At 34.6% G+C, this 19,178-nt stretch overlaps 3 protein-coding genes across 4 annotated transcripts; 2 read left to right on the forward strand and 1 right to left on the reverse strand.

Annotated features, from left to right (window-relative positions):
* On the forward strand, positions 937 to 4,036 carry LOC105169269 (root phototropism protein 3). The gene is made up of 4 exons (XM_011089634.2): positions 937 to 1,459; positions 1,562 to 1,631; positions 1,753 to 3,057; positions 3,306 to 4,036. Exons 1-4 carry the CDS (start codon positions 1,347 to 1,349, stop codon positions 3,843 to 3,845), a joined length of 2,028 nt encoding a protein of 675 aa, XP_011087936.1. The 5' UTR covers positions 937 to 1,346; the 3' UTR covers positions 3,846 to 4,036.
* LOC105169270 (transcription factor bHLH143) lies at positions 4,880 to 8,548 on the reverse strand. 2 transcript variants are annotated; one of them, XM_020696133.1, is made up of 5 exons: positions 8,393 to 8,546; positions 7,732 to 7,772; positions 6,990 to 7,610; positions 6,670 to 6,826; positions 4,880 to 6,577 (listed from the first exon to the last, which is right to left on the reverse strand). In XM_020696133.1, exon 5 carries the CDS (start codon positions 6,558 to 6,560, stop codon positions 5,394 to 5,396), a length of 1,167 nt encoding a protein of 388 aa, XP_020551792.1. In that variant the 5' UTR covers positions 6,561 to 6,577; positions 6,670 to 6,826; positions 6,990 to 7,610; positions 7,732 to 7,772; positions 8,393 to 8,546; the 3' UTR covers positions 4,880 to 5,393. The 2 variants fall into 2 exon arrangements, with proteins under 2 accessions (XP_020551792.1, XP_020551791.1); XM_020696132.1 differs by lacking the exon at positions 7,732 to 7,772 and having other exon boundaries at positions 8,393 to 8,548.
* On the forward strand, positions 15,975 to 17,204 carry LOC105169445. The gene has a single exon (XM_011089835.1). The coding sequence runs from the start codon at positions 15,975 to 15,977 to the stop codon at positions 17,202 to 17,204; it is 1,230 nt and encodes a 409-aa protein (XP_011088137.1).

Raw genomic sequence — 19,178 nt, forward strand, 5'->3', positions numbered from 1 at the left:
TCTCTACTTCTGGTAAATGACTTCAAGGAAAATTAAACCCTATTGATGACACTATATATGCTAGTTAGGATCCCAGAAAGGACCTACATATGTCTCTCAAGTGTAGAAGCTTCCTATGTTATCTACACATAAAATCAGACAAAACGGATAATCTCATAAAACCTGGAGGAACCGAATGCATAATGCTTCCACATATACCAAATTTTGCCTGACCTCTTGAACTTTGGCCTGTCAAATTAGAAGCCATAGATGGGGTCAGTAAAGGGAGGTATACATTCTTCATTAGAAATTGAGCATATTTTTCAATGTGCTGGTAGAACTACGCGATTAAAATGGATAGACTCGAACGAATTTTAGCGAAAGAAATATTTCCGGGCGATTGAATTCTCATAATCCAGACAGCTATAATATATATATATACATATACATATATACCTCTTTCAGAACACTTGCTGTCCTTATGGGAACATTATTACCCTGTTGATATCAAGAAATCATGTCCCCTTCTATTTACCAAGAAAATACTGTCAACAGGCAATTACTGTATGAAGGGAAAATTCATTCAAGAATCGGGTTTAATAATATTGCCAAATTATTGAATTATCTCATGTTTGAGTCGTGATAGTGACAAAACATAATATGAGGTACTTGGTGTTTTCATACTTGGTTCTTACAAGAATCTTCTAATAGTGTGTAATGAACTCCATAATTGCAATAATTTCAGACAAATAGACTTTATTTGCAATGTTAGTGCTGGATTCTGTTCCACCTTTACCAACACAATGGAGCTTAGTTATATCATATACTACCCAAAAGACATTGAGCAATCAGAAACAAGTGGTCCTCTCCTCCAATCACAGCCATAAATATCAAAATTATTGCTAAATATCATCTCCACCTGTTTCTTTCACTTTTCATCTTCTCCTCTCATCACCAGAATGTCCTAAGATAGTGATAAGTCTATATACAGTATAAATACATATATATATATATATATATAGAGAGAGAGAGAGAGAGAGTTTGAACAGGTGGAAGGATATGAGGCTCCATTCTTCCTAGTAGTACTATCTGATTCTCATGTTTAAAGAGAAACATTATTGTTAGTGAAGAAAAAATCCAAAAACAGTGGTGTTCTGCCCATTACTTCACAGCCTGTGGGAGGCCTAGAAATCCGTGAGAAAGCCGACAATTAGAGATAATTCCAAGCATTCCCATGTGGGATTCTCCCTTTTTACTCATCATCATATCTCTTCTTCTCCAGTAGTTTTCCGCTGCTCATTCTAATCAGTTTCTGTACACTTCTTCTGTGATATTTCCCACTTTCTTGAATAATTCTTGGTCTGAAAATGTGGGATTCAGAAACAGAATCTGTTGGAGGACGAGATTACGGGAATGGAGTCCTGTCCACGAGCAAACCTGGAGTCAAACCTGACGGGTTTGAGCAAAGAGGCCAGTCTTGGTATGTGTCAAACCTTTTCTTGGTCGAATTGTTCATATTATTACTATTAATGTTGTTAAAATTTCAATGAGTGAAAATGTGATGTTTGTCTTCTGCAAATAGGCATGTTGCAACTGATATTCCGAGTGATCTTTTGGTCCAGATTGGAGATGTCAGTTTCCATTTGCACAAGGTAGTTATATAGTTTAAAACCATAGCAATTTCATAAGTCTTTGTTGCAAAACATCGTTGGAGAAAACAATTTGTATTTGGTTTGTAATTCCAAAACTGAATGATGTTGTTTTCATCTGTAGTATCCTCTTCTTTCTCGAAGCGGGAAGATGAATAGAGCAGTATACGAATTGCGTGACACAGAGTTAAATAAGATAGCTCTAGATGATCTTCCAGGCGGGCCTGAGGCTTTTGAACTGGCAGCCAAATTCTGCTATGGAATTGCTGTTGATTTAACAGCAACAAATATCTCCAGCCTGAGATGTGCGGCCGAATACCTGGAAATGACAGAGGATTTAGAAGAAGGCAATCTTATATTCAAAACTGAGGCTTTTCTCAGCTATGTGGTTTTATCCTCCTGGAGAGATTCCATAATAGTGTTGAAAAGTTGTGAGAAGCTCTCCCCTTGGGCTGAAAACCTCCAAATTGTTAGAAGATGTAGCGAGTCGATTGCCTGGAAAGCTTGTGCCAATCCTAAAGGGATAAAATGGCAGTACACAGGGAAGCACCCGAGATCAGTTTCCAGCCCCAAATGGAACGAGATGAAAGAATCCAGCCCGAGCAGAAACACACCTGTCCCCCCTGATTGGTGGTTTGAGGATGTTTCTATTCTGAGGATTGATCATTTTGTAAGAGTTATTACCGCAATTAAGGTTAAAGGCATGAGGTACGAGTTGGTTGGAGCTGCAATCATGCATTATGCAGGGAAATGGCTCCCAGGATTGGTGAAAGAGGGATCAGGATCGGTATCAGGGGGGGCTGCTGATGAGGGAAGTAATAGCAGCAACAGCAATGGTAGCAGCAGTAGCTGGAAAGGGGGACTCCACATGATTGTGGTTGGGAGTAAAGAGGATTTGCCAGCAGTTCAGGCTAAAGATCAGAGAATGATCATCGAAAGCCTTATAAGTATAATCCCGCCTCAGAAAGATACCGTTTCTTGTAGCTTCCTTCTCAGACTGCTGAGAATGGCTAACATGTTGAAGGTTGCTCCGGCTTTGGTTACAGAGCTGGAAAAACGTGTAGGCATGCAGTTTGAACAGGCTACTTTGGCAGATCTCCTCATACCTTCTTACAACAAGCACGAGACATTGTATGATGTTGATCTTGTTCAGAGGCTTTTGGAGCATTTCCTGGTTCAAGAGCAGTCGGAAAATTCCAGCCCAAGCCGACAGTCGTTTTCTGACACAAAAATGTATGATGGAGCTCAACGGGGGACCAACCCTAATGCTAAGATGAGAGTGGCTAGGCTTGTCGATAGTTATCTTACAGAGGTGTCGAGAGACAGAAATTTGTCCTTGACAAAATTTCAAGTCCTGGCAGAGGCTTTACCAGAATCAGCTAGGACTTGCGATGATGGATTATACAGGGCCATTGATTCCTATCTTAAGGTAATACTTCTTATAACTTTGGTTGTTTTTTACTAGAAAATCAGGACAAGACAGGAATATCATACTACATACATATATTGTCCTAATCTATGTATAAGAATCAAACTCGTGCATGATTCTGCTCTTCATTATCTAGACTTTCAGTTTACTCTGTCATTGATGTAAGGAAATTGCAAGAAAATCTGTTTCAAGTATTCAAGAAATCATATTTAGTTCCTGTTTTCCGCTCAACAACACAACTTTTGCAGGCACATCCAACGCTTACAGAACATGAAAGGAAGAGGCTCTGCCGTGTGATGGACTGCCAGAAACTTTCAATCGACGCATGCATGCACGCTGCCCAAAATGAACGGCTCCCTCTCAGAGTAGTTGTGCAAGTCCTCTTCTCCGAACAGGTGAAAATAAGCAATGCATTAGCCAACGGCCTTTTGAAAGAGCCCGGTGAATCCCATTACCAGCCCTTAATAACTAACCGCAAAACACTACTCGAAGGAACTCCTCAGTCGTTCCAAGAGGGCTGGGCATCCGCAAAAAAGGATATCAACACTCTCAAGTTTGAGCTGGAAACCATGAAGACCAAGTACTTAGCACTTCAAAACGACATGGAAACGCTGCAGAGACAGTTTGATAAGGTGACAAAGCCAAAGCAAACATCAGCTTGGACTACAGGGTGGAAAAAGCTGACCAAGCTCACCAAAGCGGCAGAAAACAACGACATTGGACCACAGGTGCAAAATGGGGATTTGAGTAGGAAAACTCCTAGAAGATGGAGGAATTCAATTTCCTGAATCATCAGCAGCTGTCAAACGAAGAGATCTACCGATAAACCGTGTTTCCTTCATGTAGTTCCAATGTGTTTTTTAAGGTTTTCTTGTTTTGTTTTCCTTTACCTCTTGCAATATTCGTTGAAGTTTCTTATTCACAACAGGTATTGTTTCAGGAAGTAACATCATGTTTCAATTTGTCTGTAATTTGTTGATCTGGTTCTTGCATGTGTTTTCTGTTTGGAGATGGAGGCTCCGGTTAGTTCCCATTAAGCACTAAATGTTTTGCATTTAACATCAGAAGTTATCATGTTATTTCAGAACATAGGATTACATCGTACTATGATTCATCTGTATTACTATATGAACAGACCAATAGAAAAATTGTATTCGAATCAGGTTTGGTATATAAAACAAATCGTATTATAAAAAATTTATTGCACCCGTATGTAAATTTTCTTAAATTATACATTAATCATATAGTAAATACAATGCAGTTATCGTGTTGGGTGTCCACCCAACTATATGGCTGGGCTCTACTTATTGCAACATTGCCACTTTTGATTGTAATGAAATTTTTTATCTTAAAATATGGTGAATTATTGTTATATGTGGAATTCAAATTTGAAATGTGTGGATTATCAAAAATAATTATTTTATAATTGAATACAACTTGTTTAAATTCCTTTTACAAGTTTTAGTTTTAAGAGAGACAAAGAGAAAGCTTCAGTTCCCAACCCTTTCTACCACATACAATAATTTATCACTTAAGACACACATGATGCAATAAATTAGTATATAAAAGAGAAAAAGAGAAAGACTAATCATTGTGAAATAAATAATTAGTGGGATTAATCAATTTACTTGTCTTAATCATGGCCTTCAGTTTGATTCAAGGAATATTTTCCTTAAGCATGAACATGATACTTGTGGCAGTCCTTTTCATTCCGTGGCTAATAATTGTGCATACATACTATTACAAATTAATTTTTCCAATATTTTTTTTAGTTCTCGTCAATATGGATTGGCCCAAAACAACAAAATACAAAAAAATTGAATTAAACTGAAGTAATTAAAACTAAGACAAAAACACTCAAGACCCTGTAACAGCAACAGTATCATTACAAGCACACGACCTTAACATATAACAAGAAGAACACAAACATTCATCTCCTGATTCCCAAACACACAAATCTTACAACAAAAAGCTCAGACAACTGGTAGCAAACAAAAAGCATATAAATCAAGAATGGAGGGTGGACCCTCATCACCAAACGCGCATGCTCCCAATCCATGGAATTTTCTCAACAATGAGGGAAAAGGGCTCCTCATTTACAGCAATGCAATGCTTACTTTAATCCAAAAGTGTCAAAATAATCATTTCAAGTCAACAATTATAGGCCCCAATTTTCTTCACCACCTGAGTGTAATGAGAGATTGAGAGTAAAGCGAAAACTTTCATCTGATTAAGCTCGTCGCCCGTTGGCCCACGGTGCACTATTAGAATGAAAAGTGGGTTAAAGATTGAGCAAAGAGGAAGATCACCTTTATTACTTTCCAATCCATCCATAATTATTCAAACTCACACTTAATGGTTTTTCTTGCTACCTGTTGGTCCAATGATTCTGCTTCTGATTCAAACAAACCGTTGACATAAGATTGCTGATTTTTACGGTTGGGGAAGCTGAGCCCTAGAGTTTCTGCTTCCATTTTCATTGTTTCCAAGTAGACGATAGATTTCTCGATTATGGAGAGTGGATCACTGCTGTTTAATCCAGGAATAATACTTTCAAGGATCTTCAATGCTTCACGAGTTTTAATCTTCTTTTCTCTGTTAATATCATCGTGGGAGCTTCTAGGACCAGCACAGCTTGACTCCACATCATCCTCGTAACTGTATGAACGAGCCCCTTTCACGGGACTCTCAAAACTCGCTAATGATGATTTCTTGTACCTGCCATCAAGCAATCTTTGCCTTTTTGGTGACCCATCAGAACTTGCCACTTCTTCCGTGAATTCCTCAAGTAATGTGTCTTTATCGAAGTCCTTTTCAGTGCAAAACGGAGGGTGCCTCGTGCTAGTTACTTCATCATTTTCGTCATCAGCATCATTATCTCCATCATACTCATCATCACTATCAGAGTAGAGCAGAGCATTGATTTCTTCAGAATCTTCAAGCATATCACTTTCTCCATCATTCAAATTATTTTCATCCCATTTTTCTTCAACCACAGGCTTCAGCATGAATCGCGGATCTACTTGAGATGCCACTTTTTCACACACCCCGTTACCACTAGCAGGAGTCTTGGAGGCAACTATCTGATGTTGGCGAGAAAAAGAAGGGCTAATGAACAATCTTGTTTGATCCCCACACTGATCGAAAATGAGAAACTTTTTCTGAGGAGCAACAGAAGCATCAATTGGCTTATTGGAAACCCCAAGCCAGTTTGGCAGGGGACATGGGGAATCTTTGAGACACGGACTCCTGGTAGGATACAATGTATTGTACGGGGGTTGGAAATTGAAAATCCGGCCAACTACAATTGGCTGGCGGATGTTTAAATCACGTAAATCAGCATTAGGCTGTCCTGGAAATTCGGCATTGACAGTATGCATGGAAGGAGGAAAGTGTGGCATGTTATAGTTTTGCTCTAGCTGTAGAAATGCCATGTGATCCACGTCAGGTGATTTCCAAGCAGAGAACTGCTGACACGTTTGAGACTCTTTGGCTGTAACCATCCAGCCGAAGTAGCAACCTGGAAGACATGATTTGGGCAGTCATTCCAAAACTCAGAAAACGAATTAAGAAAAACTTGAGCAAGCACTAGCAAGATAATGAAAACAATACCAGAAAGATGCTCGTATGTAGTGCCGCGTTAGATCACTTTCAATTATGTTGAACAAAAAGAAGAAAATAAAAAATATAATTCTAGCTTGATGTGACGCGCAGGAACTTGGAACACAATCTACGTAACAGGTTTCAGCAATTGGCGGAAATATTCAGCCTGAAGCAGAAGAACAAAGCAAAATCAGCAGTCTTTTCAATTCTTATTAAGTATAGAAGTTGGCATTTTAAAGGCAATTAGTCAATGAAGCAATCACCAGATAGAATATCAAAGAAAAGCATATCAAATAAATGAAAAATTCGCTGCATGATCATGAACAAACCTGGCAATTTTGTAATGGTTGAAAGCATGCTATAACTCTAACAATAATGGTTGTTCTTCCTGCAATTCCGTTCTCATGTTTAAGTGCCCTAAACCTCGTCTGACTTGCTGCTTGGCACACCATAACTACTTTTGGCTCTTTAGTGGACTTCAAATAGAAACTAGAATGTGGGAAGCAACAGAGAGCCCTATTGAAGGAAAGATAAAACTAAGCTGAAAACAAAGTCGAGAATGTCTAGAAATTCTTGTTTAACAAGCAACTTGTGTAAAATTGAATGCTGACCAAGATCAAGAAGACAATGAACTAAATTTACAGATTGGATGGACTAGAGTACTTTAGAATGATGATGATATTTCCTGGCTATTTCTATAGAATATAGAAGAAACAAACACAGGAAGGAAAGTGGTTGGATCCCATGGATAGCTACTTAAAGAACTGCATAAACAAAGGCTACGTCACAACCAGAGAACAGCAGCTTATAGAATAACCCTGCAGTACAAATTCAAGGAGATAACATAACAAAACACATCAATTGACAAGCTCAGCCACCGCATATTGGTCTCCCCTATATCCAGTTGAAACTATAGTAAGTGTATGACTCAAGTTATATCCCCAAGGCACCTGAAAAAATAGCAAAAAGAGCATATTTGTGAGACTCAACAAGCCAAGTTAGCAGCACTTGAAACATGAATACAAGCATGTAAACTCGAAGTAAAAGAAGAGTGGAAATCGAACTGATTACTCTTTGCAGAAATGAACAATCTAATCTCTCTAAGTAAGGCCCTGAGCAAAGCAAAAGCTTGGGATCAGGAAAAGGCAGTAGAAATCTCAAGTTCCACGATTCATGTTTCAAGAAACATTTTCTCCTCATCCATGAATATTTAAACACCAAAGTTTATTCTTTCTTTATCTTCTCCAGATCAGGGGGGAGAAAAATCATCTACCAAGAAACTAAGTTATCAGAAAATCATGAAAGTAGAGAATTTCATCACTTGCTAAAAACTCAACACATAAAGAAAAGCACACAGTTATACTCAATTGTTAAACAAGAAAATAAGCCTCGAGGACAAACCAACACTGCCCATTACAAACTAAAACGAGACTGAAGATCTCCAAATACTGGAGCATCAAAATAATTGCGGAGGGACGTGTTGTTTAACTTTGTTTTTGGCCTCAGGGGATGTTGTAAACAATAGAAAACGAAACCCGTCAGAAAAAGATTATTGACTTCCTCACTAACCAAGAAAATCATGACAAATGACCCATCCAAATAAGCAATTCATCAAAAAACACCAAATCAAGAATATATACATATATAGAGAGGGGGAGGGAGAGAAGGGAAGAGAGAGAATAGCATTCTTAAGACAAGCTGAGAAAGGACTGCGAAGGTTTGAAGAACTTACTGATCCAGGCGCTAGAAAGTGGGAAATTTCTATGAAGAGCAGCTAGTTTATGGCAGCACTGGTACTCCCTGACAGATGAGTGGAAGAAAGAAAGAAAGAAAGAGGTGATGAACAGTAGTTTGGATAGCAGTTGAAAGTAGACACCAACTCAGGGGTTGCTCTGCTCTCAATTATATAACAAACTCCAATGACCACAGTGCCCTCTCTTTCTATCATATATTACAAAATCAGTGTGACTCTTTCGGTTTAATTATTTATTTATTATAAAAAAAAAGAAAAAAATTAAAATAATATTTTTTAAATAAAATAACATATTTGTGTCGAGTTGTGGATATTATACCAATTTTTTTAAAAAAAAAATTAAAGTGGCGTCCACGACTCAAGGTCGTGGATAGACAGCGTCCACAGCTCGATTTTTTTTTAAATTTATATGTAATAATAATTAATAAAAAATATACAATTATAAATTTAAATAATAAATTATAATAAATCATAATATTAAAATTGTATTAATTAAAAAAATACAATTACCTATACAAATGTAACAGTATACAAATTTTTATATAAATGTAAAAAAATACAATTATTATGGACAATCCCACACTAACACATTTGTCGTCTTGAAGAATCTCCTTTTTGTTGGGCTTGTTGCCTTTCACGCGTTTGCGCCGATCCATCTCGTTTTGAATACATGATGTTTGGTTTCGACCAGGACGTGTAGAGATACGATAGTAGTGTCGTGATCCAACTCAAATTCCCAGACATCTTAATAATCTTCCGACTGCAAAGGTTCAAAAGACTCAAAATATGATTTTTTGTAAGCTATCAGATCATAATAATCCTTAATAATTGATGCAAACATTAATATTGTATGTGGCACATATTTTTTTAGCGTGAGAGCAATGGGTGCCAAATTGAGTTTTCGGCCAAGTGCGACAACGTTCAAGGGTTCACGATTGTAAATTCATGCAATTATATCCCACATAGCACAGATCGAAGTTACTCCCTACACACAGCATGAAATTATTGTACAATATGCATGTGTAGTTGTATTGTTTTTGCAGATTTGGGCCTGGTCGCATATCATCCCCCCCCCCAACATATTGAATCATTTGCATTTTGCTCTCCAACCTTTTAATAAAAATAAAATAAATAAAACATAAAAAAAATAGAGAAAAAATTTAGCACATAATTTGCAGATAAATAACTTCACATTACAAGATAAAATCAAATAGAAAAACCATGATCTTTCTGCAATATCATGTATGTGAAACCCCTAAACCAAACAAGAAAACTTTAAATTTCAATCCACAAATAAAAAACTTCAACTCAAACATAAAATCAGCAAAACATTACAATGATTGAAAAAAATTCTAGAGAAAATAAGAAAAACTCATCGACCCAAATGAAGAGATTGAATTTCAACAACCCAAATGAAAAAATTATGAAAGATTGCAACTTCAAAATGAAACCAAATACCCCTCCGTGCCAATATTGTATAGAAAGAGGAAAAATTAATTGAAAAATAAAGGAAAAAGATCATGTATTTCTGTTTGCGCTACCATCAACCATATATGTATTATTTTCTCTGTACCAATATTAATCTTCCTTTTTAAGCCAAAATATTCCTAATTATGTGATTTTATTGCATATTCAGCAAAAAGGAAGATTACAAGGATATTTCTGCAGAATTGACAAAGCGTGCCCACGCTTAATGGAGTAGTCAACTCGGGATAAGGATAAGCACGAGCAATTTCCCAAAGAGATAAAGGAATCAAGTGTTTAGATTTAGAAAGGATTCTTTAAAGCTTATCTCTTGTAACTTATTTACCTTTTTAGAGTTTATCACGTATCTATCCCCCCACTGCGTCTAGATTCGTAGGGAACTTTTATTATAAATAGGGGGATCTCTTCATTAGAAGACGTTCAGTTTTTATCCTAGAACTCTATAGAATTCTCTGTTCATCTCTTCTTTTTTATTTTATTTTACTACCGGAATTAATGGAATTCCACTTTTTAGTGTGTTCTTCCATTAATATGTCCGGCTAAATTCTTTATTTTCTGGTTAAGGTATGGTGATTGCTTGATTCTCATTATATTGTGAGATCTAATCTGCGTTCTACACTTGTCAAACAAATATTCATGTTATTCTCTGTGCTTTAATTACAAACGTCTGATTTATGAATGATTCGGCCGGTTGTTCATTATCAAGAAGGTTTGCTTAGCTAATTGAACTTTATAAATTCGTGTAATTGTTTATTTAGTTCAATACTTAGTGGCAACGTAGCATGATTAGTTATGTCACAGTATTTAATTATGTTATGGGGAATGCATGATCTAGTTTAAATGAATTGTCCTCGTAGGAGTTTGTTGATTATAATCAGGCCTTTCTAATTCTTAATGCTGTTAATAGATTAAATCTTGCGGACGTTCCCAAGGTTGTCTGTTAATTAGAGATCTAGCCAACGGTCGTACCTTGGTTAACGAAAAGGTAAGGAAAGGTGAGGTTGTTAGGTCGTACCAACGATCATAACTGGTTTATTTGTCCATACATGTGTTATTCTTGCATCAATGATCAACTCACAAGAATCAAGCATAATCCTAGCCTTAACCGGGAAATCTCTCTCTCATATCTCTACCAGGTATTTTTAATTATTTAGTTTTTGATCACTTCTATTTATCACAACCTTCCCCCCATTATTTTCTATTTTCTCAAAGAAATCAACTTAAAGCCAATCTCTGTGGATCGACCCTACTCCCGCTCTCACAAGTGTAGTAGGAATTATTTTTTGTGACTTCGACACTCATTAGTGTATTTCAGTTCGTATGATGTGAAGTGATTTATTTGCAGATCAAGCATCAAATTTTCTAAAAAAAATTTCCTTTTTTCTCCATATTTTTTCTATTTTTTTAATTTTGTAAAAAGGTTGGAGGCAAAGTGCAAATGATTCCATTCGTTGGGAGTTGTATGCATTTAACCTTTACAATTAAATCGCCCTTAGGCACATGTATATACGCCAACGGAATATTCCATTATTATTTTTTCAAAAAATACAAAATTCAACAAAATTAAAAAATTGGGTAAAAAAAAAAAGTTGAGAGGTAAAATACAAATGACCCCATAAATTGGGTGTCTGCATTTTACCCTAAAATATATGTCAAGATGGAGAGACCCAGTCCATACTCTTCACACCATTTATACAAATCCATACTACAGCCCATTAGAACAACCATGTATGATCCAGATCTAGAGTACAATGATAATGATCCTTTAAACATCTATTTTATTTACCCATAATAATAATAACAATAACAATACGACATTAATTTTAAATTATTGATTTTTTTAAAAATAATATATAAGTCTTAAAGTTATCAAAATCATTTTTCTATTTTTTGACTTATTTCTTGATGGATCAGTCTGATTATAGTATAAAAATCAAATTTCCTAATTCATTGGAACGTCAATCATCCAAATCAATATATATATTTTTTTAATTTTTTGCGTGTATTTCATATTTTATTTCCCAACTCCCACCTCGTACGATAACCAATAATTTATTTTAATTTTGGATCACATGCAATGTCCTATTGCAACAGTTTGTTACACTAAGGGCCCTTGTCTTCCCGTGACTATACTATCGTGAGTGATAATTGCAACTTTGGAACCGAGAATAGTGGTAAGTGATCTGGATTCTAAAACATATTTCTATTAAAGACAATTTTTGATACAAGAGTATTTTATGGGCAGTTAAATTATCGATTTGGAGATGTGTTTGGAACTCCGGATACAACATTATTCGTACGACGCGGTGATATATATTTTTTCTGTATCTTTCAACTAATTTCACGTCACATTCATGTTCTGCAGGTGCTCCAGTATATGGGGTTTTTGAATATTTTACAGTATGGTCATATTGAAATTGATACACACCTTATTACTGCATTAGTCGAGAGATGGCGTCCCCAAACGCATATTTTTTATTTCTCGGTTGATGAGACAACTGTAACACTGCAGGACATCGCTATCATTTAGGCCCTCCCGATGGAAGGTAATCTTATTGTCATAAATGGTTGGAATTTATGCCAGATGAAAATTCTTTTAGATGGTCCAGAATAAAACTTCTCATAATGTTTGAATTCGTTTTCTGAGTGTTTTGTGGAGATAGAGAGAGAAAAACAAAGATAAATAAGTGTGTATTAGAGATAGTATGTATGTTTGGATTTGTTTTTGGAGATAATTTAAAATAAGTATTGTATGTTTAATATTGTGTTTTGGGAGACAAAAATTACTATTCATTGTCAAATCATGTCTTTTTTATATATATTTATATATATATATGTATGTATTTGTGCTAAAACAGTTTAAAACACCTAAATAAGATATTTTTTAATGATGACAAACATTGAGTATGTTTGACTTGTCTCAAAAATAAATTAAAAATGAAAACAAACATAGCTTTTATAGTTATGCTTTTGACCCACATTATTTTTATATTTCTGCTAAGTAATCGCGATTCTTTGTATTCTTTTCTATTTTAAATACCGCGATTACATATCGCGGTGCCATGAAACTTCAATTTCTTTTAAGAAAAAATTGCAGCACCGTGTTCTGTTGCCTATATCTATATAAAATTTAAAATCCCGCCATTTTTTAATTTTATTTTATTTTTACATTGTTTAAATAATCGTGCCTACATATTTTCATTCAAATAGAATCATTAATGATTAGGAGGGTTGTGTGTAAGGACAATGTTCATTTACAGAAAAAGGTGGGGAGGGGGGTGAAGAAATATAAATAATATTGGGATAATTATAGTCCGTTCTTCCTAAATTTGGTATAATTATATATAAATTTTTTGTGATTTGAAAAATTATATCTAACACCTCTGAGGTTTGCTTCCGTCCAATAAATAAATCCCCTATTAGTCAAAATTCACTGAATTTGCTGATATTAACAGAAAAATTGAATCAAAATTAATATTTACCCCCGATTGACTTATTACTATTTTATTGTAGCCAAACTATTTCTTTCAAACTAAATTACTCTTATAATAGTGAAGATATACCTCCTTATATGCATTAATGCATGAAGACGAATGAAGGTAATTTGATCATAAAAAAATTTATTTAATTTGCAATAAGTCAGTAACGAGTTAATTAGGGTAAAAATATTTTTTTGTTAATATCAACAAATTTGATGAATTTTGACTAATAGAATGTCTTATTTGTTAAACGGAAGCAAATTTCAAGGGTGTTAAATATTATTTTTCAAATTATATAGGATTTACGTGTAATTATACCAAATTTCAGGAAAGGGAACTATAATTATCCCAATAATATTATCTTAATCAATTATTGAAAAAGGAGTTGGGAATTCTTACACCAAAAAGTCGAATAATTATGACACAATTCAAAAGTAGGGACAGTGAATTATTAGTGCAGCGGACACCCTCAACTACACCTAATTCACTTATTTATGGGCATTTTATTTATCATTAAAATAATAATGTACTTTAATTAATAAATATTATAAATAACTCATTAAAATTACAAATATCGTAACAAATACCTTTTTATGGCAACTCATTGAAGAAATTATTTATAAATTTTTAAATAATAAAGAGATCTTTCTAATTAAGATAAATCTTAAAAAAAGCCCCTTGCAATTTACAAAAAATTTGGAATACAAAATCTTGGCGATTTGAAAACGTAACCAATTTTCGATGAGATTTTCACCAGAAAATCCGAAGAGAAAAAGATAATCAGTGGGACCAATTTTGTATTTTTTTTATAGTGAAATACTATGTACTAATTTTATATTTTTTTCACCCACATAATTGTTCAAAATACAAAATTGGCATCGCTGGTTTTTTGTTATTGTTTTTTTTTTTGGATTTTTCGGTGGAAATCTGACTAGAAGTTGGTTCGAACTACAAATCCCTAAGAATTTTGTATTTCAGATTGACAAAATTACAATTTGAGGGTGCAAATGCAAATAGAATATAATGTTTTTTTTTTTTGTTTTTTTAAAAAAAGGAAGGCAATAGAGTATAAATGGGGGGGTGTAATATCCAATTACCCCAAAATGTGTAGATGAAATCAAGTTAACATTTTTTACCAACAAAACCTAAATGCAAGGTTTTAAAACTCAACTAGCTCCGAAGATCGAACCGTTTAAACTGTCGATTGATTCACATAATGAGACAATTGTAACCAGAAAATTAAAACCGCTGTTCTCGTGAAAATCGTTTGACTTAGTGGTTCAATTAGTGAACTGTGTGATCCGATATTGGGTTGATTGAACTAATTAGATCAATAATCAAGTGTAAATACATGATAAAATCTTTAATTTCTCTTCCAAAATATGTATTACTATGTTAAGCATCTTAATTTTATATTATTTTTGAAAGGATAATATATTATTTATGAAAATGTACATTCCTTATGTTAAATTGGGATAATTCCGATAAGTTTAACTATTTTATGTTATCCTAATTTCTCTTCTCAGTTGAATTTTGCTATTTCTGATAATTTTAGTGTATTTGATTTTATGTTAAACTTAAAAATGTATAATATTATTTTTTGTATTTGATTTTTTTAAAATTTATTTTATTATATTTTATATCCTACTGAACTATTAATATTAAAAAAAGCAGCGATTCTTTTTAAATATTAATAATTATTTATAAAATAAATATGAGTCCAATGATAAACCAATTCACCTAAAATTTGAATTGGATGGAGGTGCTAGTTTCAAAACATGGCCTAAATGTTAAAAAAACTAGGGCACAAATCAGTAGGATCACCCCCAAATCAAATCAAACCCCTACCGCTCCTCTCTTTTCTCTCACACACACGACACACACTAGAAGAAATGGAAGCAGAACGACCGGTCCTGAAATCTAGTACCTACAGAGAGAAGGAGCACCGTAGAAAATCACATCTACGGCTAACACCCATTTGACTTGCCCGACGCATGAAAAACAGTTTCCCGCAGTATATATACATAGCCCATAGCCATTCTCATCAGGGAAAAAGAAGTCTTGATATATATATATATATACATACATATATATATTCACACTTTTCACCTCTTTCCCCCATCTCATTTTCCACACACCGTCTCTTGTTCTTTTGCGTTTCCCTGTTATCTCTCTCTCTCTCTCTCTTTTTCTCCCAGGTTGATGGTGGGTGGTGGAGTTTCAGTGAGGGATTGTTCTGTCATATGAAACGGAAGGGAGAGAACCCCTTTTGGATTTGGGAAGAAAAAGAGAGAGAGAGGAATATAGGAGAAATAGAAAGAAACGATCATGGAAATAGCTAGGATTAGGCAATTGCTGCTCCTCTGGTGCACAACCCGAAGTACTCGTGTTGCTCTCGTGGGTGGAAACCACACCGCTGCCAGATTTTGTACTCGCTAAGATTTCTCTCGGTTGCTGTGCTTGATTTTCTCTCTGCCTTTCTAGGATTTCGATTTTGTCCTCATCATTTGGGCGGTTGATCTGCCTCTTCAGTAAGTTCTCTGTGATTGACGATTGCGATTTTCGGTGATTGTTGTAGCTTGATTGGTGTGGAAGAGATGGATAAATTGGCTCGCGGGTACCGAGCCAAGAATGGCGGGTATCATGTGAATGAGTTGAATGGGGTTAGAGTCGGGTTGAATTCCGAGACCCTTTTGATTATTAAGCTGCCCGATTCGCGGGCGTTAAGCATTATATCGCGATCTCTGTTCTTGGCGATGGTTCTTCTCGCATTACCTTCGCTTGGCTCTATGATAAGGGCGGCTTCCAATGCGCCGCTGTTCGAGCCGGATGCCAATTTGGGTTTTGCTGATGGATTTGATGTTCTGCCGATTCTCCTCCGGGATTTGGTGGAAGAAGGCCTCATAAAGAAAGGCCACAAGGGTTTCGTTCTGGCCACCAGCATGCCAGAAACTGAAGATGATTTCGAGTTCTTGAAAAACGCCGGCATTGATTTGCTCACGGGAGCTGATCTGCGGCGGAGGAAGTTGGGTGAGCACCAGGTGTTTGATTTTGCTTTCATGCCGAGTTTCCATGGGATCCAGCTGATTGATGGGGTTCTCAAAGATGGCGGCCTGGTGATCTCACCATTGGACCCTGATCCCTCAGGCGAGCTGAGATTGCTCAGAAATTTCAAGATCGTGTACCTCAGGAGATTCCAGAACACCGTGATCGCAATGCGGAAAGCTGGGGCATCGCTGAATAGCATGGTGAGTTCTGCTAGGAAGCAAGCATTCTGCGGCGTTACACCTGAGAAGAAGAGAGCTGCATTGAAGGGCTTGGAGGACGTGTACCTCGAGCCCCCCAGGCAAGCAGCATTGGTGCAAAGTTCAAGGAAAATCAAATTCCTTCCTGATCTCTTGAAGGATTCATTGGAGGAGTATCCACGACGAATATTCATCTCAGACGACTTGAGTGCTGTAGACTGGTTTTACAAGAACTATCCCAGGGGGCATCAAGAATTTGAGGTTTATAATATGGAGGTTGAGATCAACAAAAATGGATTGTCCAAAAGAGTTGAGTCTCAAGAAACAGCTGTATCAAATTGGATAACGAAGAAGGTAAGGCATGAGGACTATGTCGTGATGAAGGCTGAAGCAGAAATGGTGGAGGAGATGCTCAAGGACAAGACTTTATGTCTTGTGGATGAACTGTTCTTGGAGTGCAAGAATCAATGGCAGCAGGATGGAGAAGAGGGAAACGGCGGCAAGAGGGCATATTGGCAGTGTCTAACATTATATGGCAAAGTGAGGGATGAGGGGATTGCTGTGCACCAGTGGTGGTATTGATTGTGAGGAAATGAGAACTAAGGTTTCTCAACATTCCCTATGCTCCTTTTTATTCCTCAAGTTTTAGAGATTTGTTGTGTGCTTTTTTTCTTGGTACCTTTGGGCCTTGATGTAATATGTAGAAGCAAGTTTCTGTTTTTCTCTGCTGATGGGCGTTTCTTAAATAGGATAGAGTTGTACTTCTTTGGTTTTTAGGGTCTTTCTGATGTTATGTAATGAATAACGAGCATATTATCTCAATCAAGATACTAATGTCTTAAAAGTAGACTTAGTAGAGTGAAATTTGTTTCCCAACTATGTTCTCAATTCTCTTGCAAATTCATCAACCAAATTAGATAAATACTAGGATGTGCCTTGTGCTATGCATCAGTTTAATTTTATCATAGTTTAAAAATTATATTTTTATAAGTTTTTAAATCATATGAAGCTACTTAAAGGATTTTTTTAAAAATTAAATTCATAATATAAATTAATTTTTATCTCCGAATCACTATCATCAAACCATGTAAGAGGAGATGGGGTCCAATAAAATTAAATTTTGATTAACTTTTTTTAAAGTTGTGGATATAACATTAATTATTTATAAATAATTGTTTACACTACTGCTCATGTAACATATTGCATACCAAGGTTACATCGTTTGACTATATAATTAATATTACTTTACTACATAATTTTCAGTCATAAAATTAATATTATGCTATCATTATATTTCATAAATTGTTTCTGAAAGGAAAAAGAATTACAAATTTATCAAATAACTTATGATGGATTGAGTACATATATAGCAAATTATTATTACTAGATATAAATATAATAAAAGAATACTAAAAAAATTGTTTTCAGCAAAAGATAAGATGATAAGATATTAAACATAATAATTTCTCTCCAAACAATATATATTATCCGTGTTGCAAATTAGGGTTGTTACGGAACCCCACCAAATTATAAGAAAAATATAACTATTGATTATAAATACCAGAAGTATATTAAATCTGAAAATCCACCAACAAATTCAATATATAGAATAGTCCATGTTAAAAATTAATCCAGCACATGTATGTGGTATGCATGTAACTATTTCACATAAATAATACAGATAGTCCCTTAAGTTTATATTTAAAATTATTTTAGTTTCTTAAATTTATCTTTTTATTTTAATATCTTAAACTTTAATTTTAATTCAGTCTTCCTGACCATTTTTTTACAAAAATATGGCCAAAATTGGACTCTTTTTAGGATAAAATAGTCAATTTAAGTTTATTTTTCACTTTAACTCCTTAATAAATTAATCTTTTTTTAAATGAGAAGAGTACTTTTTATATTTTTCTTATACCTAATATAATAATTATCTTATGTAAATAATGAAAAGTTTGAAATTCTAGAGAACAAATAATAACATATTATTTAATTTACAATAGTATTTTCTTTATTTTCAAGAATGAAAGAAAAACAAAAACAAAAACGAAAGTTCTGACTAAATTTTGTGAGATGATCTAGCCAAAAATATTAAAAAAAATCCTAGTTGGTAATAATTAATTTTAGGAGTTAAAACTAATCTAATCAAGTTATATTAACAAATACTTATTAAATGTAACAATTGGAGCTTCAAATAAATGTTGGTGGAATATATGTTTTAAAATAAATTTTTAGTGGATTTTATATATATGAAATTTAATTTAAGAGGATTTTGTAAAATATTTTCTAAAAAATTTGATATTAAAAAACATAGATATTTTATTATAACATATATTACTATGTATTATTTATTTTTATAATGTTAAACAAAATTAATCATTATTTTTGTTAGCATGCATCTAAAGATTAAACAATTTTGTTTCTTGTAGTTACTATATAAAGAGTGTATGTAGACCTATCTACAAATTTGCTCTTACGAATTTGACTTATCAAAAATACAAGGAAAAACACTTTGACAACTTTAATAACATAAGGGACTAAAGATATACTATCATA

This window comes from Sesamum indicum, linkage group LG8, assembly GCF_000512975.1.
Source record: "Sesamum indicum cultivar Zhongzhi No. 13 linkage group LG8, S_indicum_v1.0, whole genome shotgun sequence".
NCBI classification, from domain to species: domain Eukaryota; kingdom Viridiplantae; phylum Streptophyta; class Magnoliopsida; order Lamiales; family Pedaliaceae; genus Sesamum; species Sesamum indicum.